The sequence below is a fragment of the Podarcis vaucheri genome, assembly GCF_965113315.1.
Source record: "Podarcis vaucheri genome assembly, chromosome: Z".
Taxonomy (NCBI): domain Eukaryota; kingdom Metazoa; phylum Chordata; class Lepidosauria; order Squamata; family Lacertidae; genus Podarcis; species Podarcis vaucheri.
In genome coordinates, this window is record NC_138758.1 from 38610319 (window position 1) to 38637203 (window position 26885).

Sequence of the window (26885 nt, forward strand, 5' to 3'; positions counted from 1 at the left end):
GCCTAACTCACAGTGGTGCCAGGAGGGCAAAGTGAACCTTCAAGCATTTTGTATACTGAAAAGGGTTATTTAATGATGGAAGTGGTTTCAAGAAAATGGGGCCAAAGTGGAAAGGGCTGTTGCTGTTCATGGGCTCCAAAGAGGCATCTGATTGGCCACTGTGAGAAAAGGATGCTGGGCCAGACAGGCCTTCAGTCGAATCCAGCCAGATTCTGCTTATCTATATCACATTACAGATCTAGATTCACATGTTTATTCAAGCAACAACGACTCGATGCCCTATTTTAATTTAGATGTGGCATTTGGGGAAGATGATTATTGCCTGCAGGGGGCCTGTTGGAGCCTCAACTGGTGTGCATGAATGATTGAAAATTGCCCCCAAAAAGGCTTCTTTAGTTTAATGAATGTGCTTGTTCCACTGGCTTCAGAACTCAGCAGGGCTGCGGAAGATATTGATTTGCTGGCTGCTACACTTGTAGGGAGAGATGGTTGCTGCTTTCGGCAAGGATGTGTTGCTATTTTGAAGAGCATTGTCAATAGAGAGAGAGAGAAATGCTATCCACCTTTCCTCGATTTTAATTCCTTGTAGCAAAAAAAAAAGGGCAGTATGCCTCTGACTATCAGTTGCTGGGAATCGCAAGTAGGGACAGCACAGCTGCACTCCAGGCTTTCCACTGCGGCACCTGGTTGGCACTGTAAGAACAGGAGGCTGGAGAAGGTAGGCCTTTGGCCTGATCCAGCAGGGCTCTTCTTATGGCAAGGGAGTTATCACCCAAGGGCAATAAGAGATTAACTAACACCCTGACCTTACATTCAGCCTTCTAAGGTACTGTTTTAATTATGGTTCCTGCTCAGAGGTCGCATCCCACACTATCCTCATGCATCCAAGCTGTGTCAATTACACAATACCAGCCAAGGCTCAGTTCAATATTTTACAGTTCAGCACGACAGGGGAGAAATAGCTTGTTTAACTTCTGACACCCCAGGGGAGGAGAAGCGCAAGCAGAGTGAGGTGAAGTCTCTCGTTCGAAAAAACCTTTTTGCACATTGGCAGGAACTTCCTGCGGCAACCCAGCATTTACAAGCCCATTTGGCTTCCAGCCTCCCCATCCGTGAAATTAACTGCAGCAGCTCAAGTCCTTGTAAATCATCACATCGAGCAGCACGGCACTTTGTGGTGATAAAACAATCCCCGATGATGAACCCACTTTTTCTTTATAAAAATTGGGTTAGAATTATTAAACTGGCACTTCATTACGAAAACTTTGCCTTCCATGTTTGAAGATGGAGCAAAGAAAAATGTTGAGAAGATGACATTGGCTTAAAGAACAGCCTCTAGGCCAGCGGGCCAACAATTTGCCCTTTAGAGAATCGTACAATAGAGGCATTGCTCACCCCAGAAATGTAGGAAGCTGCCTTAAATTGAGTCAGGCCATTGGTCCATCTAGCTCAGTACTGTCTACACTGACTGGCAGTGGCTCTCAGGAGTTTCAGGCAGGGAACATTCCCAACCCTACTTGGATATGCTGGGGACTGAATCTGGGACTTTCTACATGCAAAGCAGGTGCTCTACCACTGGGCTATTGATTTTCCCCTAAACATAAGGAAGATTCTAGTCCTCATGGTTCTGAATCAACAGCCAATGTACATAGGAAGCTGCCTTGTACTGAGTCAAACTACTGGTCCAACTAGCTCAGTACTGGCTACACTGACTGGAACACTTCACCAGAGTTTCAGACAGGGTTCTCTCCCAACTCTACCTGGAGATGCCAGGGATTGAAGTTGGGACCTTCTGCATGCAAAGGAAATGTTCTACAACTGGGCCATGGCCACTTTAGCAAAAATAATAGGGACTGTCAACTGGTAGTCACAAACCCAATTCAGCCTACAAATAGTTTCCATCCAATCTAGGGAATTGCACATGTATTCACAGAGAAGCAGTACAGTATAATGGAGAACCTGTGGTTCTCCAGATGTGGTTGGACTTCAACTCCATGAGTCCCAGCCAGCCTGGCCAACAGTCAGGGGTGCTGGGAGTTGTGGTTCACCAATAGCTATAAGGACCAAAACATAGCTGCCCTGGGATATTGGATAAAGAGACTGACTAAGACTATGAAACGGACGTGGGTGGGGCTGTGGGTTAAATCACAGAGCCTAGGGCTTGCCAATCAGAAGGTCGGCGGTTCGAATCCCCGTGATGTGGTGAGCTCCCGTTGTTCGGTCCCTGCTACTGCCAACCTAGCAGTTCGAAAGCACGAAATGCAAGTAGATAAATAGGTACTGCTCCGGTGGGAAGGTAAATGGTGTTTCCATGTGCTGCTCTGGTTCGCCAGAAGCAGCTTAGTCATGCTGGCCACATGACCCGGAAGCTGTACGCCAGCTCCCTTGGGCAATAAAGTGAGATGAGCGCCACAACCCTAGAATTGTTCGTGACTGGACCCAACGGTCAGGGGTCCCTTTACCTTTACAAGACTAGGGAAACCCAGGTTCTAACATCCAAAGACATGAAACTCACAAGGTTGCCTTGGGCCACTCACCATATCTCAGTCTAATCTACTTGACAGAGCTCTTGGGAAGTAAAAAGAGGAGAGGAGGTGGTAAGAGATTCATATACACTGTCCAAAGCTCTTACCAAAACATTTCCAAGCAAACACGCTTAACTTCTGAGAAGGGAGCAACTAGCAGCAGGGAATGCTTGCTAGAGATTGGAGCAGCCTATGTTTCATCTCTAACTGGAACAGGTACCATTACCTGCTGGGGTTTGAAACTTCCTCTGTCTCCCTAGCAGGCATTTATAATTTCCCCCTGGCTCCCAAAGCTCTGACCCCCTTGCCCTATCAAGGATCCTACCTGAAGTTGAGCTTCACTTTTGGGGTCCAAAGGCCTCTTATAGAGCAGCTGAAGATACGCAGAGTTGTGAGAACGCTTGTCCTTCTGTCTTGCTTCTTCCAGCCCTGCAAACCCCTCCAGCAGGCTTGTCTTCAGGAGGCTAAAGTCTGCATGAAGGGACTACAAGAAAGGAACAAAGGGAGAGGAAGACCCACCAGGAAGTAGGTGGAACTCTTTGTCACAAAACACATATGTGGCTTTTCCACAGACATGTTAATTCATCCGGTCTGGAAGAAAGCTATACTGGGGCAACAACACAGTTCAGCAGCACAAACTGTTGCCAGAAGCAGGATTCTACATCTCATGGGCAGGAGTGATAGGACCTAACAAATCACAAGGCTTCTACAAGCCTGTCTGCATCCCAGTTCCCTGTTCATTTCTTTTTTAAATTTTTGGCATCTGTATGCCACCCCATAACCATAACTAAACTAATTAGACAAAGCAGAGCACTTAAAAAAACAAAACCCCAACATAAATAGAACAAACACAGTGGCAACAATAACATTAGCAACCTGCCCCATTATATATTACTGAAATGAAGAAAGCCTTGGGTAGAAGGTAATCAGGGTGGATTTGGGTGAGAAGGACTGATGGTGCCGTTAAGTTCTGGTATTCAACATTAAAGAAAACTAAGACCAGGGATTTGTCCTTAAGTGTGTGCCTTTTGCAACTGTTCTGTTTGAATATCAGGATTCTAGCAAAAGCAACAGCAGATCTTGGAAGCCTGCCCTCCCCTGGTCTAGAGGCTTCAACTGTGGCAAACTGTTTGCTTGATGCTCTCTTTATTTTATTTTCAGTCTTAGCTCAAAACCAGACATTTTATTTCCACTGGAATTTTTAAGTGGCTTGCTGTGGATTTTTGCTCTAAAGTCATTCTGAGAAGTTTGAACAAGAAGTGACTAAAAATCATTCAATAAATATATATGATTTGCCAAAAGAATAGAACCCAAACAGCCTTCAGACCATGGTTTCCAAGCCAGTCACAAATTATGGTTATCATTTCAAACATGGTGCTAAGCTTCTTTAACCAGAAGATGGAACTATGCTGTATGCACATTTCTGTCATCTTACTTTTGTCTCTAGCTCAAGAAAGGTTTGTGGGACAGTTCCCCAAAACCCAGCAAACCTATTTACCGGAGGCAACACAATGGAGTGAGTACGTCTCCTTCAGGAGCACCAAACCCCCTTTCAAACTTCCTCCTTAGGAGTGCAATCTGATGGGAATAGGATAAGTATGATAAATAAGGAAAATACATGAGGCGCGCAGCCAAGGGCAAAGTGGCCTATTAAGCCACAGCATATTGTTTTCAGCAAATGAAAACAGTGGCGTAGCGTGGGGGGTGCAGGGGGGCCGGCCGCACCGGGCACAACATCTGGGGGGTTAGGGGGCGCAAATCCATGGGTTAGGGGGCGCAAATCCACGGGTTAGGGGGCGCAAATTACTTGCCTTGCCCCGGGTGCTGACAACCCACGCTACGCCACTGAATGAAAACATAAACTCAATTACGTAACAATGGAGTGAACTAACTACTGTATTTAATAAGTGGGACTTGAGTGGGGCAGGAATCAGAGGGCCATTTCAAACCACTGTGCTTTATGATACTGATTTGGCAATTGTTTCAGGCAAAGCTGAAAATAAAATATATACACCACACAATGAAGAATACAACACCCACCTTGAATTACCAGGGCTACCAAACAGAGCAGACATGGTTAGGATTGCACAGAAAATGTCATAGCCTCAGTAATAGTAATACCACCATAATCGTCCAATGCAGTCAACAGAATGAGAAGTTCTTCAATTTGTAAAAACCAGGACCTAACTAGTAACCCACTCTCAACCCTGAGATAATTGAGCATGAAGGAAAACTTGGTTCTCAACTGGAGGCTACATCCTCCGCCAAATCCTCTTACCTCTGTTGTCTCTTTGATCTCCAAAAGGAAAGTGTGAAGGTCGTTTGACTCCATCCTCAACATCTCCTCCTCTTCCTCGGTGCCCACTTCGATGGCAGCTTTGGCTGTCCTGCCTTTCAGCTCTTCCATCTCCTTCTGGAAATGTGCAATCTACAGGAACAAGTTTAGTAGTTCATGCATGTTAAATGACAACACACCCAACCATTGAGAGCTCAGGTTGGGGAAGAACAGTAAGGACAGCAAACATGTTGCCCACCAGATCTTGTTGGACTACAACTCCCATCATCCTCTGACCATTGATGAGAGTTGAAGTCCAACTTCATATGGAGTCCAGGTTCAAAGAAAGGTGACCCGGGGAGGAACAGTACATCATAGCTCCAGAAAGCCTCACCTCCTCCCTGATTCCTATGATGACAGGATCTGAATCATTCCACTGGTGAGTCTGTTTCTCCACTCCAGCAGTGGGTGGTTGCTGCCGGCCCTGCAAGGCACAAATGGTTTATTATTGTTTGATGGGGAATTTTAGAACTAAAATGTTCTGCTATGAGAGATAAAACAAGAAAACTTCTGAACATATTAAAGGAAGAGAGGGAGGAAGGGGGGAGCGTGTGTGTTGAAAGCAAAACACAAGTAAATAAAGTTTGCAATTTGCTTGTCAATAAGGGTGGGTCTGACAATAATGGTACAAAAAATTAATACCAAGGACAAGAACAATTAAGCCTCCCCAAAATTAAAACCTGCCTCCCTAAAATCTCTTAAGCAACTCCCACCCCAACGCCAACAGTGTTTAGGCACCCTGAGACACATATTCACCAGGAGTCACAGGTAAAATGTCTTCCTTCCTAAATAACCACCTAATATGCACAGGAGCACACTCTTGGGGTTCACTCATGTAACTGAATGTCTCACTTTCCCAAATCAGCTCAGAGACTCCTTCAATCTTCCAGAGAGAAGTTGTGTGAAATAGAAGCAGCTTTGTTCACGCAGTAAGCTCTGTCGGATTTGATCCTTGTTTTTGAGATGGAACAATATGGTTCCTGTCAAGGACAGACAGGTCAGCTTCTAATTACCTGGGAATGGATCATTTTTGAAATAGCTGAGGAAATCTTGGCCGTTTTCTGGAGCATGGAAGCTGGAGGAGCACTCTGAGAAGGACGCACCACTAGGAGTCCAAAAAGAAACAAAATGACTCACACTCATGAATTTCAAAGATTACAGGATTTGGTAAGTGTGGCTATCTGCTTTCAGGAAAATTAAGTTTATATGTTTTTATGTAGTTTCCATATTGCTGTTTTTAAGGTTGTGTTTTAGTTTTAATGATATGCTGTTTGTTTTTTTAGACTGAATGCTGCTTAGGAGATTTTTGAAATATTAAGCAGTAAATCAGAGCTCTCCAAACTATGTGCCATGGCACGTTGGTGTGTCAGCTGCAGTGTGTAGGAGTGTCAAGCAAATGCTCCCCACGCTTCTCCCAGGGCTGGAATAGGGTTAGTTTAACCTCCAGTTTGCTAGTAAAAAAAATGAATTACTGTGTTGTGAAATGATGAATGTCTAAAAAGTGTGTTACCAACATGAAAAGTTTGGAAAGCTCTGCAGTAAATAAACACTTTAAATTAAACTGAATAAAGAAAGTCGTCCATCCGCCCCCCCCCCCCAAGAAGCAAGAGATTCTGTAAGCGTCAATCTCCAATGCCTGATGCAACAGTGGGCAGAAATTAGCAAGAAAGAGCAGACCACCGTGGCAAAGAGAGCTCTAAGCACACATGTGACCATCCCAGAAAGGAGGGATCACAGCCAGGCAGTTTAAAATAAAATAAAATAAAATCTGTGTGGCAGCAATAGACATCTTCAGCAAAAAGAACTAACCACTGTGGGATGTTGAAATGCCAGACTTACATTTTTGTACAAAGTTTATAGTCCTCAATCCCTGTTTCTCATACTAATCCACAGTCACAACTACATATGAGGTATTATCAGCAGAAAAAGGGGGAAAGGGAGAGGGGATGTACCTGCTGAAGAGACTGGGGTGGAAGCCTTGATCGGCACTGCAGGAGAAGTGCCCAGCACAGTGGACTGAACCTGAGTCCCAGCAGGTACAGGCTTTGCAGCAGGTGAAAAGGAGAACATACTGGAGCTTTGGCTGCTGTTGGCAGCTGGTGTAGAAGATTCTGCAGCAGCGAACCTGGGGAGGGAGGGAGAATAGAAGAATCCATGCTCTTGGGACTAGGAAGCTTCATGGTACGGGCCTTTTGTAGGTGACTGTTACCCGTAGCTGCATGCAGGGTGCCCTTGGTCACACCCTGTGCCATCAGCACTCTGCAAGAGCAGTGGAAAACCTCTGACCCACAAATGTATTGAAAAACAGCGGCACTATATATTTAAAGCAGTACCAATAGTCAGGGCTTCTCCAAAAGAACCCAGGGAGCTGTTGCTTGTTAAGCCTGCTGAGATAAGTTAAAGATAAAGGTAATGGGACCCCTGACTGTTAGATCCAGTCGCAGAAGACTCTGGGGTTGCGGCGCTCATCTCGCTTTATTGGCTGAGGGAGCCAGCATACAGCTTCTGGGTCCTGTGGCCAGCATGACTAAGCCACTTCTGGCAAACCAGAGCAGCGCACAGAAACGCCATTTACCTTCCCACCGGAGCAGTACCTATTTATCTACATGCACTTTGTGCTTTTGAACTGCTAGGTTGGCAGGAGTTGGGACCGAGCAATGGGAGCCCGTCGCGGGGATTCAAACTGCCGACCTTCTGATCGGCAAGTCCTAGGATCTGTGATTTAGACCACAGCGATAGGTTAGGAGACCCCTATTCCCTCTCACAGAGATATAGTTTTCAGAGTGGCTTAACAGTCAATCCTTCTTCCCAGGAACTCTGGGTCTCCTAATAGCTCTCATCCCCCTGAACAAACGGTTTCTAAGATTCCTTGGACAGAGGACCTGTTTAAAATGGTACTGCTTTAAATGTACAATGCAGATGGGGCCCCTGGTGCAGAACCTGTGGTGCCCCTCTGGATATTGGACTCCAACTCCCATCAGCCGCAATCAGCATGTTCCATCGGACAATGGGAACCCTGAATCCAGCAACACACGGAGAGCCCCATCAACTTTAAAACAATGTGTTTAATACATTCAAAAACTGCTTCAACACCACCACGATTACATTGGCTAAAAAGACTCAAAAGGAGACTTACTTTTCAGTGAGGTTAGTTTTGACGGAGGAAGGCGGCGAGGCAAAACCTTGCTTTAGCCCAACAGGACTCGCGAAGGGAGGGGCCCCGGCTGAGCTGTCCATGCCCGCTTTATAACTCACGGAACCAAAAGAGGAGGGAGGAGAAGCTGTAAGGGGGCTGGACAGCAGAGATGGAGTTGGAGGCGCTTTGGAGATGCTGGTGGCCGGAGAGAAGGGGAAGCCGACTGCTCCACTCAGGTTGGAACCAAGGGGAGGCTTGGGGGTCTCTGATACGCCAGGATACTGCGGCGGGGCATCAGCGGCAGATCTGGTGGATTTCAGAGTGAAGGAAGCGAAAGACAAAGGGGCTGCCCCTTTGCTGGAAACTGCAGATGTGGCTGGGACAACGGCCAAGGAAGCTTCAACTTTTGGAGGAGCAGAAACGGAAGCGGATGACGGGGGAGTGCTGCCTGGAAGAGAGATGAGAGGTTTTGTTAAAAGTTACTACGTGACATTAGGACCATTCCACATCAAATAAAAAAAACAAGGGTTTCACTACCCACCCTCTCAGATTTTGATGAAACTTAGTGCACACCCTTCCCTTATGGTTGCAAAATTGAAAATAATGCATAATTTTAAATTCTTTAAATCTTTTTCTTGCTAGGTCTTATTTCCTTACATGCCAGCATTTAAAGTTTCTGACCAATTTTTTTTTTTTTAGATTGATTTCACGATATAGCCATTTTTCATAGTTTTAAATACCCCAAAACTGAAAAAGTAGTCTGCACTTTTGAAAAAAACACCCCAACCTGTAATGACCAATATTATTTTAGATTTTAAGAGGAACAACTTTGTTTCATTTATTTTTTTCTATTACAGCTATGCATTGTAGGAAAGTTGTACCAGGTAACCATTTTTTCCCCATGATGTCCCAAAAACGTATAATTTTGTTACAAGACATAAAAAACCATTAAATCTTATTCTCTGTTGAGAAAGAGCATGTCTTTGCAATAATTTTCACCATCAAAAACTTTTGATTCCATCATGCCCACACGCTGAAAATTTAGGTTTTCTAAACCTAGTTTTTTCACCAAAAAACCTACAGTACATTTATACATTTTTTAAGGCATTTATAAAAACTTCTGGGTGCTGGTGTATTTTTTCCTGAAATCCTCATCCTCTTATTGAGCTCTGTGTAAAATTTCAAAGAGATCTGATCATTGGTTATGGAGGAAAAAAATAAAATGTACACAAGGCCGAGGATCTCAAGAGGGAAAAAAATTAAGGGGGTTACTTTCTTTCAATCATAAGGGATGGGCGTACAGCAAGTTTCATCAAAATCGAGATGGTGGGTGGCATGACCGTGTTGAACTGAGGTGGAATGACCCATTAGGAAGAAGCCAGACAACACTCAAGGGCCACACTAGAATGGTGTTGTGTGCCAAGACAATTGAGAGCACTAACCCAGAGCAGAACAATTCCAGAACAGGGTGAGCTAGCCAGGAGGTGCAACAGGAGATGAGGAATACAGAAATGGGCTGTGTGTCTAACTCAGCTGGGCTATAAAACCAGGCAAGGATGCTATAATCGACATCTTGGAGTTACAGTTATGCAGGCTGGTGGAAAGCTTTTAACAGTGACTGGGTGTATGCTGCAGTTAAAAGGCTAGCTGCTTCACACTAGCACATTATTTGCCCATTTGACTTAATCTTGCTTGCTTGGACTGGCAGCTGCTGCCTATGATCTCTGGGCTCGGAAGAAAGATGTGGGGTGATCCTGATAACACACTGAGGCCGAGACAGATTCACTGCAAAAGGGAGAAGACCCTCAACTGCCACACAGCTTGGTGTTGTGGAGACACTTTCCTACACAATTGAGATGTACCTCAGAGGCACTTGGACTTACCTCCACAGCTCAGCATGCCATCATACGAGATTCTCCTTCCCCCATTTAGCCCCACAGGGGAGGGCCAGAGTCGGCACACATTTTAATTCTCTATCAAGACCAGACATGTTTTGTGTACATGCGCAGATACATGCTTAAAAAGGTAAAGGGACCCCTGACCATTAGGTGCAGTCGTGACCGACTCTGGGGTTGCGGCGTTCATCTCGCTTTATTGGCCGAGGGAAATGGCGTACAGCTTCCAGGTCATGTGGCCAGCATGACTAAACCGCTTCTGGCGAACCAGAGCAGCTCACGGAAACGCCGTTTAACTTCCCGCCGGAGCGGTACCTATTTATCTACTTGCACTTTGAGGTGCTTTCGAACTGCTAGGTTGGCAGGAGCTGGGACTGAGCAACGGGAGCTCACCCTGTTGCGGGGATTTGAACCGCCAACTTTCTGATCAGCAAGTCCTAGGTTCTGTGGTTTAACCCACAGCGCCACCCGTGTCCCTCAGATACATGCTTAGAATACTGATATTAGCTCTACCGTTTAAGGATATGGCAGGGTAGACATACAAAGTAATTTAATAAAAATGCACAATAGATCTTTTCAGACTCAAAGATCGGACCTCCAAGATCCCTGCCCAAAGGGCCGGGCCCTTAAATCAATACTACAGTTTCCCAGGTCGGCTGGATTTTAATTGAGCTGGGAATTGAGAGCACAAGGCCTTCTACAATCCCCCATTGATTTTTGGCAAGGATCATGTCAGTCTGAATCAAACATCCTGCCAACAAGCATGCCAAGTGGAGCTGGAAAGAAAAGCCTTTGCCAAAACTAAGGTGTTCCATATTGAACAGGAAATGCAATTACACAGATGAAAAGTGAACAGGGCTTTGCAGTGAACCTTCATCTCTGGCCAAAACAGATAATACACAAATAGTTCTCTTCGCCCTTTGAGTTCAATATTTACTACCAATATACTGACCATATATTGGCAGCTCAGTGAGAAAGAACCTGCATTGCATGCAGAAAGTCCCAGGTTCAATCCCTGCCATCTCCAGTAGCTCTCCTGGGTTCAGGCAGGAGACATTCCCAGCCCTACCCGGAGATACCTGAGACCTTCTGCATGCAAAGCAGGTTTCTCTACCACTGAACTACACTGCTCCCCTCCACACCTATTAGGAAGATTCCTTATTTCATATCAGATTGTTGGTCTAGCTAACTGAGCACTGTCTACACTGATGGGCAGCAGCTCCCCAGGTTTCCAGACCAGGGTCTCTCCCAGCCCCATCTGGAGATGCCAAGGACTGAACACAGGTCCAACCAATCATATACGCAGAGTGGGACAGTTTGGGAGCCTCTGAATTGCACACAGAAAGACCCAGCTTCAACACCCAGCTTCTCTAGGTGGGACAGAGAGAGGCCCTTGCCTGAAACTTGGAGAGATGCTGCCAGTCAGAGCAGATAACACTGATGGTCCAACCTGGCATGAGGTCTGTTTCCTACTCTCCTATGGAACACTGATCTATTAAGATCTATTAAGGTGGAAATGCTGATGAGCAAAACTGAAAGATTGAAAAGGGAGGGTAAGGGGCACAGGTACGCCTTTTTTGATCTCAAGTTGTGCAAGTTGCTTGCCACGCCCTCCTTATCACTCTACACCAGCCTTCTCTGGCATGGTGCCACCCATAAGTTGTTGAATTCTGACTCTCATTATTCTTGGCCACTGACTGCTGGGAGTTCAGTAACGCCTAGAGGGCACCAGGCTGCTCCATTTGCATTCAAAGTGCTTTAGGATAAGTGTTCTACAACCTTGGATCCCCGGGTATTGCTGGACTAAAACTCCCCTCAAAAGCAAGCAAGCACCTACCGGCTGATTTTGCTCCTCTGTCTCCTTCTGGAGAGAGAGGCTCCGGCACCACCATCAGAGACCTCACACCAGGATTTTGATTGACCATGTAAAAGGGGCAGAGGACTCCATCAGTTGACAGCAGCAGCAGGACCGGTGCTGGGTCCGTGGTTTTATCCTCACCTGCAAAAATGCCCCAAACACACACACCATGACCAGACGTGTTCAGCAGTACCTCCACTTAGTAAGCAGCCCTCAAAAGAAGGCCGGGAAGGGACCAGGAAGTTACGTTAGAATGGCAAGAGTTTAAAACTTTACAAAGGGAACTAAGTGCCCAAGATGACTTCTCTTGAATAATGCAACATGTATTACAACTCTATTCCATGCATTTCTGTTGTTGTTGTTGTTTAGTCATTTAGTCGTGTCCGACTATTCGTGACCCCATGGACCAGAGAACGCCAGGCATTTCTAGTCCACCCTTTTTCTTTTACTTACACAGGACACATTCCAGCCAGGCAAAAAACCAATGTCAAGCTGGGGAGAGTCCCATGGGCCAGATGGAGGCCTGGAGGGTCACAACTGGCCCCGGGGTCACAGGTCTGCCCATTCTGAATAGCCTCAAGAATCACAGTTAGAAGGTGGGGAAATAGTACTTTCAGGTATATTAATAGCATCTTCTCAGGACTAATGACCAGCACTAAAGCTCCCTCTACAGCAGGCGTGAAGAAGCTTTAGCCCTCCAGATGTTGCTGAACTATAATTCTCAGCATCCCTGGCCATGCTTGCTAGGGCTGATGGTTCAGCAACATCTGGAGGGCAAAAGGTTCCCCACACCTGGTATAAGAGCGCTGCTGTTTGCTTTATGCTTAACCCAAGAGCAACATTCATATACTTACTAATGGTTATGGGCATGTTGCTGGTGTAATCAATGGCCACACCTACAGGCAAAGTGTCATCGCTCTTATCTGTGACCGGAAGTTCTGCTCGGCTGGAGTCTTCCAGAACCCACAGCTCCCAGTTGTTCTGTAAGAAGGGTTAGTTTAATTAGTACTAGGAATCAGGATCTTGGTCTATCTAGCACAGTATTGTCTACACTGACTAACAGCAACTCCCAACGCTACCTGGAGATGCTGGGAACTGAACCTGGGGCCTTATGCTTGCTAAAGAGATGCTCTGCTACTGAGCTATGGCTGCTCCCAATTGGCTCTGTGCTTTGGCAACCTCTGGAATCGTTCCTGCCAGGGAGATCAACTTGTAGTAATAAGGGCTTTTTTCTACTTTAAAAAATCACTGTGGCACGTGCAGTGGAGAGGAAAATTACTATTATTCCTTGGTTCATTTATAAAGATTTTTATGTACAACCAACTCATATAAAGTATCAAGGCAGCATACAGCAATATGTACAAGTACAAGTGAAACATTATGAAATAAACATTTAAACGACTGGAATAAAAAAAAATTAAGCAGTTGCATGGGCCTGTTGGTATAAGAAGGTCTTCAAGAGATGCCTTAAAGTCAAAAGGGTATATCTGGTCCACCACCATTGGCGGGGGTGAGTCCATGGTCCACAAAAGCAAGAGCCTGAGTAATGTAACTATTAGCAGGTCAGACTTGGACCTGGGAGCCCAGGGTTCAAATCAATCAAGTTCACTGGGCCAGTCCCTGCCTCTCGGTCTAAACTACTTCACAGTGTTGTTGTGAGGATTAAATGAACCATGTACACCACCTTGAACTCCTTGGAGGGAAAAAGGTGGGGTATAAGTGCAATAAATAAATAAATAAATAAATAAATAAATAAAACGATAATCAATGAAATATTCTGTCCCAGTAAGTGCATGGGTTTCAAGGTGACATGAGACTTTGCTATTTCTTGTTGCAGCTGACTGATAATAACTACCCCTCTGGAACTCTCACTGGGACCTCTTCTTATAAGAAGAGGCACTTGCTGGGGAAATAGGAAGTGGAATTACCTTGTCTCCTTGCCTTGCGAGGATGCTGACCTCTGTGGAAGCAGCAGATGCTGCAAGGACCAGATCCCTTGAGGAAGGAAGCAACAACCACAAATCCATAACCCACTTCAAGCAGCATAAACACCTTTCCCTGTTAGTTTCAAATAACAATATTTAAATACACCCAGCCGTCTGCTCACCTAATTAATATTAAAAGGGAACTATTCAATGTTGTATGATCGCCATTACTCACCATTCTTCAACGTAGTTAAGGAAGTAGTGATGTTGCCTCTCAGAACAGCTGCCATAACAGGGCTCCATAAAATTCACAAACAGCTCAGGCCGCTTTTCTTCTTTTTTCTGAATGGGGAGACAGAACAGGAAACTGTGTGGGAGATGCAACATATGAGGAAAGGTGTCTTAGGGGAGGGGCAGCTCACAAATGACCCTGCAGGCACTGGACTGTTTAAAAATATTTGCATCATTTATAACATACATAACTGTTTTATGGTTGTAACTGTTTCATAATTACAAGGAGGGGGCCTTCATGATAGCCAGGTGCCAGACTTTATGGCTTCCTTCCTAGAGAAGCTAGACTGACTCCCTTCTTGCTGCTCTCCCCTGGCACGTGAAGGCTGCCTTGTTCCCATGCGCTTTGGGGAACTGACTGCTTTTAAGGAAAGTGATTTGAATAGGGCTTTGCTATTTTTTGCTATCAGTATTTTCATAATTTGCGTTTATATAGTTTTAATTCTATTACAGTCTAATTCTTTTTAAACTATTATCTTCTGTATGTTTTTAGCTTTCTGTATTTTATCTGTTTTGCTTTAATTTCTGAAATCTGCCTTGAGTTACAGTGTAGGGAAAAAGCAGGATATAAAGAATGCATTATTATATAACACAAACTGCCATCATTCCTGAACACAGGCCATGCTGGCTGAGGCTGATGGAAGCTGGAGTCCCTACAGTGCGTGGAAGGTCAAGAGTCCCACACCTCTGGCCAAAAGTATGATTAAATGTTTCAATAACCACAAAAAGATATGAACTCCTAAACTGTTTTGGCTGGCTGGGATGCATTCCTAGAATTCTGATCATGCCTCTTGATTGTCTGAAAGGAGGACAGCAAGGACTATTATGAGTGTCCATAGAAACTAGCCTACTATCCGGAGGCAAAATGTACATCCATTGCTCTGCTCGCTTTTGCCTACAACCCTGCTGCTCACCACTGGCATGTGGTCCCTGGAAGGCTGCTTGGGATGGAATGTGGCCCTCAGGCAGAAAGAAAGTTCCAAACACCCAAGTTAAACCTGTGCATCTAAGAGGTAGGCATCTAACACATGTTTGTATGGGGACTTGGCAAGCAAAACTGACACTCGCAGCAGAAGTGCAGAGGCTGCTGTGGTTGGTGAATGCTTCAATTTCCATGCAAAGTTTGACCAAATGGTTTCTATGAAGTGGGATTCTACATCTCGGGTCACTACTTTTTTTTATCGTTCTGAAGCAAGAGCCTAACATGCGGGAAGACACAGCAGCACAAACCAGGGACAAAGACCTGGCAAAATTATGAGAATGACAGCAGGCAGCACAGACTTAGAAATCAAAGACAAGAGAAAAAGAAGTTGCTTCCCCAGCGCTTCCTCTCTTCACGTACAGGAAGCACAGCCATCACCACTTCCGGTGCAGCTTCCAAGAGCCCATCCGCAGCCGCATATACGATAGTGAAAACATAAGTGCTGACCCACAACACGTCCAATACTGGAAAACAGAAATGTGAGTAAACTTGGGTTGTCGGGTTTTTTGCTTTTGTTTTTCTCAAGAGCCACTCATTATTATTATTACTGTTATTATTACTTACACAGGAACATAGGGTTGTATGCAAGCTTGGTCCTACTCAGAGTAGGCCCATTGAAATAAATGGACCTGTGTAGAAGTCAGTTGGGTACATCCCACTGGAAGCTGCCTTATGTCAAGTCAGATCACTGGTCCATATAGCTCATTATTGTCTGGCAATGACTTTCCAGATTTCAGGCAGGAGACATTCACAGCCCCACCTGGAGATACTGGGGGACTGAGCTTGGGACCTTCTGCATGCAAAGCTGATGCCCTTCCACTGAGTTATGCTGCTTTTCTCTCATGCTAGGAAGCTTCCCAATATCATGTCAGATCATAGATCCAGCTAACTGAGTGCTGCCTACAATAATTGGCAACAGCACTCCAGGGTTTCAGTCTCTCCCAACCCCACCTGAAGATGAACATGGGATTTCGGGAGTCAAAAGCATATGTCCTTCCAATGAGCTATATGGGAAGAGGGATATCTTGGTGGTACACCACCTGCTTTGCATGCAGAAAGTCCCAGGTTGAATCCCCAGCATTTCCAGGTATGGCTGGGAGGCACCCCAGCCTGAAATCCCAGACAGTTGCTGCCAGTTAGAGTAAGCAATACTAAACTTTGTGGATTAACAGTCTGACTTGGTATAATGCAGCTGGTTAGTTCCTTTATGTGTTCATTAACACTGTGTACTGCGTGAAGACAGAAGGATCTAGGACACTGGAAACCTTCCCTAGCAAAGTTCCCAGCAAAGTTCTACTCAGAGTAGTCACACTGAAGTTAATCTGCCTAATTTAGCCATCTCCATCAATTTCAAAGGGGCTGCTGTGAGTACAACAGTTTTGTTGCTGTATTAATCTTAGGGAACAAGGCGTATAAAGAACTTCAAGTTTCAATTACAAATATACAAATTAAAAATTTAATGTAACAGATGTGATAATATGCCGAAGGACTGCATTCCCCCCCACAAAGAAAGCAAGGCATTATCAAATCTTTGCACTATAATTATGTAACTGTGCTGCATTAACAACCCTGACAACTAAATTACAGGAGATTAAATATTAATCCATACTGTAAATGGGATTGGTATAAAATACTACTTAGTATTTTGAGCAAAACACCTGCCAGATTTATTTTTAAACACAGGAGATTCAACTAGTCAAAAACAAGCATCTCACATTCCACAATATGCCTGGATTTCATGGGTGGGCAAATTCTAGGCACATAAGTGAAACACTGTGATTACATGATCCATCTGTACTACTGTAATACCAACCGGTCAAAACGCCAAATTTTAGGAAACACAGTACCTTTGACAGGATTATCTGAATCATAGAATGGAGGACAGGGAATTGTTTTCTTCTCCTGCAGGTTCTGAAAAAGTAAAAGAACGAGCATGATTAGAATACCCTAAGTTTAATGATATTGGGGGGGGGGGTTTGTTGTTGTTAAGTATTCTATCTACAATGCAACACTTCACATCACACATGCAATAATAAAACAAAAACACTCTGAATTTATACAAGCACTTTCAAAAAAATGTCCAAAGCGTTTCATCTAAAGCTGCCATGGTTCAGTGATCTGATGACATGGTACATTTCACTCAGTACTGTCTGCTCTGTGGATGATGAACCTGAAGCCCTCTAGATGTTCTTGGACTATAACTCCCAGTATCCCCTGACCATTGGCCATGCTAGATGGAGCTGATGGAATACAACAGGGGTCGGCAAACCTTTTTAGCAAGGAGCCAGTCCACTGTCCCTCAGACCTTGAGGGGGGCTGGAAATGAACAAATTCCTGTGCCCCACAAATAACCCAGAGATGCATTTTAAATAAAAGCACACATTCTACACCAGGCAGGCCCCACAAATAACCCAGAGATGCATTTTAAATAAAAGCACACATTCTACACCAGGCAGGCCCCACAAATAACCCAGAGATGCATTTTAAATAAAAGGACACATTCTACACCAGGCAGGCCCCACAAATAACCCAGAGATGCATTTTAAATAAAAGCACACATTCTACACCAGGCAGGCCCCACAAATAACCCAGAGATGCATTTTAAATAAAAGCACACATTCTACACCAGGCAGGCCCCACAAATAACCCAGAGATGCATTTTAAATAAAAGGACACATTCTACTCATGTAAAAACACACTGATTCCCGGACCATCCGTGGGCTGGATTTAGAAGGCGATTGGGCCAGATCCGGCCCCCAGGCCTTCGTTTGCCTACCCATGGAATAAAACAACAGCTGGAGGGCTATGAGTTCCCTATCCCTAATCCGCTCTCAATGGGAGCAATGCTCCAAGATTTTAGGCACAGGCATTTTGTAGCCGAAGATCCCTCTAAGGAGAGATTGTTGGTAGTCAAATGTGGGCACTCTTTTGCATCAAAGCCATGTGACCTCCGGCTTAATTATGGGCATAGTCCCAATTCACCTATATCAGAGATGAACATCATCATGGGAGAGTTGTTTCCAGCAACCCCATCCTTTGCCCTTGGAAGCCCTATAAGCTGCTGCTACAGGAGAGGGACTGTAAGCAACATCATAGGAGTGGTGTTTCTAGGACTAAGGTGAAACTATGAAGCTTCTTTGTTGTTTTTGCTATTGCATGCTGCATGTTATATTTATAGTACTGAAATGTGGGTTTTTGGTATATTATATTTTTGTAGTGCTGTGTTATTATGAAGGTTTTTGTAGTGTTTCTTTGTTGTAAGCTGCTTTGAGCATGATTTTTTTGTAGAAGAGCGGTAAACAAATAAAATGAAAGAAAATTAATTAATCTTAGGCCCAGGGACCAAATGCAGTCCTCCAAGCCTCTATTTTGTCCTCAGGGTTCACCCCAAGCCACACCCCTTACCCCTTTGTGTTTTTGCCTGGCTTGAATATGACAGGTGCACAGCCATGCATTCAAAGCACATGGCTTATTGCTAAGAATCCTTAGAACCACCGTTTACTCCAACAGAGCCACAGTTCCTTGGGGAAGGGGGGAAGAAATCATGTGTTTTAAATGCATGGTGCATATGCAGCCTTGTGCTCCTAAACTTCTTAATTGCCTGGATGGTGAATAGAGAGGAATGTGCAGGCATGAAAAAACTAGCTTACTTTACAAAAGCAAAATTCTCATTCTACCTGGAGGTGCAAGTGACTGAACCTTGGGCCTACTGCATGCAAAATGGATGCTCAAGCTCCAGACTACAGCCGTTCCCAGGCATGTACTTCTGCTAGCCTTATACTTATGACTCCATCTTCTGAACTTTGAATTGGGGAGAACAAAACACGAAACAACCAAGAGGGAGAAGCAGGAGGCGGCAGATCATTACAGCCCAAATAGAACAAAACAGACTTACAGGGAGATACTGGACCACTGTGCCATTCTGCTTGCCTACAGCCAGCTGCTTTCCTTTAGGACTCCAACACACTAAAGGGGTGGGAGGGAGAAAATCAAGCAGGCATCATTAAGCAGTTGTAAAGGAAATAGCAACAAGAAAACCAGCCAGTGCAATTTGGCAAATGGCTTAAATTGCCCTCACAAGTGTTATTCAAACACGACAATCTCAAATTTGGAATGCAATAGATTGTCCATTCAGTATGAAGGTGCAGCCAACGATGGTCTCAGGAGAGCATACCCTAGAGCAGGAGAGGGGAAATGTTGGCCCTCTAGATGCTGAACAGCAGCTCCCATCAGCCTAGCAAGCACAGCCAATGGCCAGGGGTGGGTGGTAGTTGGAGTTCAGCAACATTGTGAGGGCCAAAAGTTCCTTATGAGATACCCTTGTTTGCAATTGTCCATATGGCGCATTCAGGCTTACTTTGAGCTGTACACCTAAAATATATGTAAATCGGAACTCATATTCAGCTTATTTATAACAGGGATTTCTGCATCAGTCTAAAAGTCATGTTACCAACCTGATGTAACAGCCACTGAAGCAGGAAGAGTTGCATAGATCTTCACGGAATCTGCCACCTGCAGGACAGAGACGCTTCCATCAGACAGACAGACGGCCAGCATAGAGGCATTCATTGGGTTCCATTTCAAGTCATTGACCATCGCCCCAGCCATCTTCTGATAGGCAAAGGGGCGTTTTTGCTGCTTAGCCTATTAGAAAGAAATGTATGTTTGTTAGACTGTATCCGTATGAGCAAAGACACTCGCTTTCAGAAGAGTCAAATCACTGGCTCACCATACTCTCCAAGACCTGAAGGAAAGCGATGCTTTCACTAACCTAAGCTCCTATCAGTGGTAGAGTTCAGAAGGAATGATGAGCTGCAGATTACTGCAGGACTGCAGGACCTTTTTATACATTCTGGACAAGATTCCAGGGGGCACATATTAGTAGTGGGCATGGCTTGAGGCAAAAGCGCACAGAATAATGGATATATACAGTGGGCTACATTCCAGCCATACAAAAGTCAGAGCCTTTTACATGTGCTGCCCCCCGTATCTTCAGCCAGGCAAGCAAGAGTTATTATCACAGTTCATGGACAACTTCCAGCCAGGCAAAAGCACTCAAGGAGAATGCCGAGCAAGGCTGGTGAGGAGTGTGGCCTGGGGAGAGTTTTGAGGGTCAGACAGAGAGGATACGAGTCACAGCGAACCTCAGCCTCACACACTTCATCCCCCCTGCCGGCACAGCCACAAGAAAGAGACTGGAATCTTCTGCTCCCTTTTTGATTAACCGCAGTTTACTATCACACATGAATACTACACTGTGGTAGTGTTCCTCCCAATTTTTAATTAACCATGGTTTAGCATTACATCTGAATCCTAAAGTGTGGTTATGATTCATAAGGGCTTGCTGAAGCTCTCCAGTTTCAAAACTCATAGCAAAACACACCCTGGAGTGAGGGTTGGGGGGGACGTTTCCAAGTTTGCTTTTAAACCATGCAACTTACCTGATTCACAAAGGTGCGAACATCAAAAAAGCCAATGAAGGACCCAACTTCACTGGAAGCCATGCAGACAGAGAGTGTGAGGTTATCACAGCTGAGTGCCAAGTGATGCACACAGAACTTCGTGGGAACGAAAAGACTTTGGACATTCTCAACTTTAAAAAAATGAAGAGGAGCACCAGGGAGGAAAAAACAACAACAATAAATTATTTAAAAGGTAGTTGGAGGCCTGAACTAATCCAATACTGCCCTATTTGTCTACTAAGATCAGCTGGGGATGCCCTGCTTGTTATTTCAACCTGTTGGGCAGCAGAGCTGGGCGATGTCTGGTTTTCAACATCGCAATATACCGATATAACACAATGTCTGAAATAAGAAGAAAGGTAGGAAGGAAGAAGCAGCCACATGTTGACTCCTGGATATGGACTTCAAACTGGTTTTGGATGATACATTGCACAGCCCTAGTGTTCTAATCTGGAGGGAGGGATGAGGCAGCCCACTTGCTTGGGTGAAGGTGCAGACAAGCAGGCAAGCACCTTCTCAAGTTCCCTATGCCAAGGCTGGCAGCTGGGCTGCAGAGGGAGGAATTGGGCCTCTCACTGTGGGTGAACATCAGACAGACTTGCAAGTGTCACTTGAGAGTGAAATGTGCAGTGATGGTGGCAGCCAAGGAGTGAGCAAGGATTTGTGATATTTTGCCAGGTGAAAAATTATGAAACTGTTATCATGATCTGGACTTCAAACCAGTTTGGGGCACTGCTTTGATATATCGCCCAGCCCTACCGGACAGGCACTATTAATGCAAGACATTCTGAATGGCATCCTCATAGAATATAGCACTCCCTTGCAAATGGAAAGTGTCACAATGTGAAAACCTTTATGGTTTACTCAAGCCTTTGGAATGTAATATACCTTCTTGCCAATGCCACTACTTTATGTGTTGTTATTTATTATTGTGCTGTATTTGTAAACTGCATTGCTCAGCCATGCTCCTGTTGGGAAGGTTAGGATATAAGTAAAGGGAAATAAATACAGAGATACATAATAAACCCCTATCCCAGCATTCTAAGACAATGCTAAACTAGGAACTACACACTCTCGCCTTTTGTGATTCCCAGCAACACAGTGATTCACAAACATTGTCTCAGTAAGCATTACAACGACTATAGATGGTTGGCCAATGTTATTTCCTCTGCACCAGTTTGGCAGGTAAGAAAATGCAAGCTTACTTAGGGCAACCAATTAATGAATGAGGCAACAGTTGATTGAGGACTTCCAGATGTTTAGCTGTCCCTTACCCACAATGCTACATGAGCCCAAATAGGTAAAAAAATCCACCAGAGGAATCATTGGGGGGGGGGGGACATATAAATTAAAAGCATATGCAGATGATCTTGTAATAACAGTGGAGGACCCTAAGAACTCTCTGCCAAAAGTCCTAGAAAAAATACAGAACTTTGGGCAGGTGGAAGGTTTTAAGTTGGATAAAAATAAGACAAAGCTGACAGTGAAAAATGTACCAGAAAAAGGGGGGGGGGAGAATTACAGCAAAATATAGAAATAGAGATTAATAAAAAAGTTAAATATTTAGGAATTTGGTTGACAACCAAAAATATTAACATCATTAAAGATAATTATGAAAAAAATTGGAATGAAATAAAAAGGAATCGAGAAGTATGGGGAAGAATGAATTTATCACTGTTAGGAAGAATTGCCGTGATCAAGATGAACGTATTGCCAAAAATGTTATTTATACCAGTCAAAACCGGTTGTAAGTAATGCAGCATGCTTCAAGAAATGATAAAGGGATATTACAAAATTCATCTGGAAAGGGAAAACCCAAGAATAAAACATAAATTACTTACAGACAGTAAATATAGAGGAGGTTTTTCCCTTTCAGATCTTAAATTATATTACAAAGCTGTCTGTATTGGTTGGATCAGGGACTGGATCAAACTGAAAAATACAGATTTCTTAGATCTTGAAGGTCATGACAACAGATTTGGATGGCATCGTACTTGTATGAAAAAAGGGAAGTTCATAAAGCATTCAATAATCATATAATTAGGAGATCACTTTTAAAAGTCTGGGAAATGTACAAAGATTTATTAGAACAGAAGACTCCATGGTGGTTGTCCCCAATGGAAGCAACATCGATTAAAAAAATAAATAGAGAGAAAAATGGCTTACATATAGAGACAGAAGGGAAATTAAAAATGAAAGAATTTGAAGAGATCAGAGAACATGTTAATGACTGGTTACAATATTTTCAAGTAAATGAGGTGTTCAAAATAGATAAAAAGAAAGGATTTAGTTATACTTTATTTAGATTTCAAAGATAAATTGTAGAGAAATAATACCAAATTATTGAAGAAGATGCATAATTTATTATTATAATGGGAAACCAAAGCTGAAGATGTTAAATGTGGGCACAAGATGTAGGATATAACTTACAAATGAAAGACTGGGGAAAATTATGGAAAGTTGATTTAAAATTCACCACATGGAGAATTTTGAAAGAGAATTATATGAAAATGATGTACCAATTGTATTTAATTCCTGTCAAACTGGCAAAAATGTATAGAACAAGTGCTAATAAGTGATGGAAGTGTAAAGCGAAAGAAGGTACACTTTACCACATGTGGTGGAATTGTAAAGTAATTAAAAGTTACAGTACTGTATTGGGAAATGATATATAATGAACTGAAGATGTTTAAAATAACCTTTGTTAAAAAAACAGAAGCTTTTCTGTTGGGTATAATAGGACAGGAAATACCAAGAGCGGAAGAAGTTATTTATGTATGCTACAATGGCAGCTCGGATTCTACTAGCCCAAAAATGGAAGGACGACAAGATACCAACGAAAGAAGAATGGAAAGTCAACCTTATGGAATATGCAGAAATGGCGAAACTAATGGAAAGAATAAGAGACAATGATAATGAAGAATTTATAAAAGACTGGGAACCTTTTATGTTGTATTTACAGAAATACTGTAAAGATATGGACTCACTAGCAGGGTTTGATTAAACACAAGTAAGAAAATAAGATCAAAGGTTAAGTAAGAACAACATGGAATGAAATTGACTGTAAGATGCAATCATGAAGAAAAAATTGGTATAAAACTATTAAGAAAATAAGAGTATTAAGGTATAAGATTATAAAAATAATAATTAAGCAGAAGTAGTAAATATTTAAAGAACCAGAAGGGGAAATTGAGGAAAGTCACAGGGAGGGGTGGGGTTTCTTTTTCTTATATATGACAAATGTTATATTGTGTTGTTTGATTGAATATAAAATTGTAAAAATCCAAAAGGAAAAAAAGAAAATGGAGGCTTACTTTGGGCAACCAAGTTAATGAATGAGGCAACAGTTGAATGCAGTCTTCTAGATGTTTAGCTCAGTCCCTGACCCACTATGCTATATGAGCCCAAATAGATAAAAAAAATCCCAACCCTATAATTTGCAAAGGAGACTTGCCACCCCAAAGCTGATGATGGGTATTCAAAGCAGAACAAGTGAGTTTATCCTTAGTGCTAAAAAACACAGCTCTATAGATAAAAATTAAGGAAGGCTGGGGATGTGGGTGAGGAAAGAGAAAAAACTTACCTATTTTATTAGGAGAATCCCCCACTGGAATCTGCATTAGAAGGTTTTTTGTCTGGAAGATCTGCAATCCAGCTGCACAGCCAGCAAATAGTAATCCATATTTGTTGGATACAGCAAGAAGACTGGAACGCTCTTTGGGGAGTTCATCAGGAGCATCAAAGATCCGTACTTTCTTCAATGCTCTGAACTTAAAATCCTGTGGCACATTCAAGATTAAAAAAATCTGTGAAGGCTAAATCTAAATGCATCAGTTTATTCAAATACAGTCATACCTCGGGTTACAGACGCTTCAGGTTGTGTTTTTTGGGTTACGGACCGCCGAAACCCGGAAGTACTGGAATGGGTTACTTCCAGGTTTTGGCAGTCGCGCATGTACAGAAGCGCTAAATTGTGCTTTGCACATGCGCAGAAGCACCGAATCGCAACCCGCGCATATGCAGACGCGGGTTGCGAATGCTGCGGGTTGCGAACGTGCATCCCGCACGGACCACGTTCGCAACCCAAGCGTCCACTGTACACCACAGAACTCAACCAAAACCTTGATTATTTAATTACACAAATAATTCTCAGACTTGTTTGCTCCCCACTCCTCAGTGACCCAGCTACTAAAAGGAGACTGGAAGCATCTACTTCCAACTATGAATCTAACTGGAGCTCTTTGTTATATCTAAAGTTTGGGAAACTGTGGTTAGTTCAAGCCAGCTAGGGATCATAAATTATGATTTGAACCTGGCTTGTTTGAATTAACCATAACTTAAATTAACAGTCCCCCCCACCAGTTCGAACACAACTGGAAACTCTGATTAGTTTAAAGGAGGAAGCGTCCTCTCTCCTTCTTACATCACAGTAAAGGAAGAGAGAAGGGGTTTGAGTCCCAGTGTCAATTCATAGTTTAGCATCATGTCTGAAAAGATAACACAGTCTGCTGAATGGCTCAGAGTTTTTGCTCATGCACCTGATTTAGCAAAACTTAGTAAATGCCTAGCCCTTTAGTTTGTGATGATAAACATAAACTGTTCAAAATGGTTGTAGATTTCTCTGTTTTATATTGACTGTTTCAATTTTAAAGCTTTATCCTGTGGATAATTTCCTCACTACAGGCTGTGTTTTGTCAAAACAGCATCAGATAATAGCTAAAGATGAAGGGTTTTCCCCACTGCTGCAGTTAGAACATAAATGGAGGCCACTAGCCTCTTACCATGCCAACTAAAGAACAGGCTAGTAACTTTTGGAAGCTCTTTTACAAGGCTGTCTTAGCCGTTGCTCCAATCTTCTCTTGGTAGAACACTCAGAGCAACCTATAGCACAGGAGAAATATACTGGGGTGGGTGGAAACAAAATCAACACCTGAACAAATTTCTATGGCCTTATTTACAAGGCTGCAATAATGAAACCCTTATAGCTGTCTTGTAAACAGACCCACAGAACTTACTAGCCTGCCAATTATTTTACCAGTCCCTTGGAGCCTGGGCAGAGAAGAAACGGACTGCAGTGTTTCCAGTGGAAGTGAAGGATATAAGACAAGCTGGATCTGGCCAGTGGTCCTTCAAGCCCAGCATCCTGTTCTCACAGTGGCCAACCAGATACTCCAAGAGTTAGTTGGTAAGCAGCACTTGAACACAAGAGCAACTATTGTCTCCTGTGGTTTCCAGCAACTGGTATTATGAGGCATAATGACTCCCGGCAGTAGAGGTAGAACAGACACCATGGGTACCAGGCACTGTCCCTGATGCATTAGCCTGGTATGCTTTCAAAGCCATTTAAGCTGTTTTGGTTTCTAAGCTGGGCATGCAGGAGAGGCACTTTGGCTGGTGCCTTCATACCATTTCTGGTCACCTGCAGCAATGGCAGGGAGCCCCTGTTGGCCCTGCAGGTATTGCTGGGCTCCCACTCCCACCAGCCCCCAATATGCAAGGCCTGAGATGGTAGCAGTTGCAGTTCTACAAGGCACCTGTTTGGACGACCACATAAGTTCTCCATTAGTATCTGTACTGCTGAAGACATTCCTGGATAGCGCTTAAATGCATGGCTAGTTTACATAATGTGCTCTGAATTTCCTGACACAGAGACACAATTTTAAAAATTAAAAAACTGAAACAGACCAAGATTGCCTATGCTTTCTAAGCATTGTGAACTTTCACAACATCCATGTAAGGCAAGCCACTTATTTTAACCTAAGTACTGCCGGCAAAAACACAACAGGGTAAAATACAATATTAACATAACAGGCGCAATTGGAGGAAATGTTGGCCCCCCTTCCGACTCACCTTCATCTCCCTCTCGGGAATTACATCCATGTCGTCCCCCATGACAGAGCCTCGGACGAAGACGTACAACGAAGCCAACCGGTGCGGCAGGAGGACTTCGCGCGCTACCTCAAATCACATTCCCTGCCTCTTATAAACCAGGATGGGAAGCAAAGGAGAGGTAACATCCGCTTCCCGGGAACAGAAGAAGCCAACAACGGAAACTTCCGGCGACGCTCTAGGCGTACACCCGCCGTCTTGGTTCCTTTGCTCGAAGCCTCTATGTCAAGAACGAGAGCGGGTGGGAAGTTATGTACAGGGCTAACACGAGTCTTTGCGCCCGTTACTATGTTTTGGGAAGACGCCCGGCCTATGGGAACTGGGGATATAAGGCGCTGATAGCCTTGTCGGAAAGTGATGCAGTTCTGTTCCCTCAATTCCGATGACGTATTAGGCCCGGTTTCAAACCTTCTCTTATTGCAGTAACCATAGAGAAAGAAATTAGGTATCTGACCATAACACTATAGACTCACACAGGTCAGACAGGACTTCTGAGGCTCTCTAGAAGATAGCTTCATATCTAAGGCGGAACGAAGAGCTGCCCTTAGAAAGCTATGAAACCACGATTTGGTCGTTGTTGTTATAGC

At 43.8% G+C, this 26885-nt stretch overlaps 1 protein-coding gene across 7 annotated transcripts in view; it reads right to left on the reverse strand.

The window, feature by feature from the left end:
* Positions 1–26417, reverse strand: part of NUP214 (nucleoporin 214) — a 79650-nt gene extending 53233 nt beyond the window's left edge. For all 7 annotated transcript variants that reach the window (XM_082208087.1, XM_082208086.1, XM_082208082.1 and 4 more), the window contains exons 1-17: positions 26260–26417; positions 23993–24188; positions 20389–20540; positions 19402–19591; positions 18843–18913; positions 16795–16858; positions 15308–15411; positions 13910–14016; positions 13678–13744; positions 12604–12730; positions 11729–11890; positions 7997–8444; positions 6813–6985; positions 5874–5965; positions 5195–5284; positions 4804–4953; positions 2851–3009 (exon numbers count right to left, since the gene is read on the reverse strand). In XM_082208087.1, the coding sequence (XP_082064213.1) occupies positions 2851–3009; positions 4804–4953; positions 5195–5284; positions 5874–5965; positions 6813–6985; positions 7997–8444; positions 11729–11890; positions 12604–12730; positions 13678–13744; positions 13910–14016; positions 15308–15411; positions 16795–16858; positions 18843–18913; positions 19402–19591; positions 20389–20540; positions 23993–24188; positions 26260–26301 (2394 nt within the window). In that variant the 5' untranslated portion in view covers positions 26302–26417. The remainder of the gene's footprint in view (positions 1–2850; positions 3010–4803; positions 4954–5194; positions 5285–5873; positions 5966–6812; positions 6986–7996; positions 8445–11728; positions 11891–12603; positions 12731–13677; positions 13745–13909; positions 14017–15307; positions 15412–16794; positions 16859–18842; positions 18914–19401; positions 19592–20388; positions 20541–23992; positions 24189–26259) is intronic.
* Positions 26418–26885: the final 468 nt, after the last annotated feature.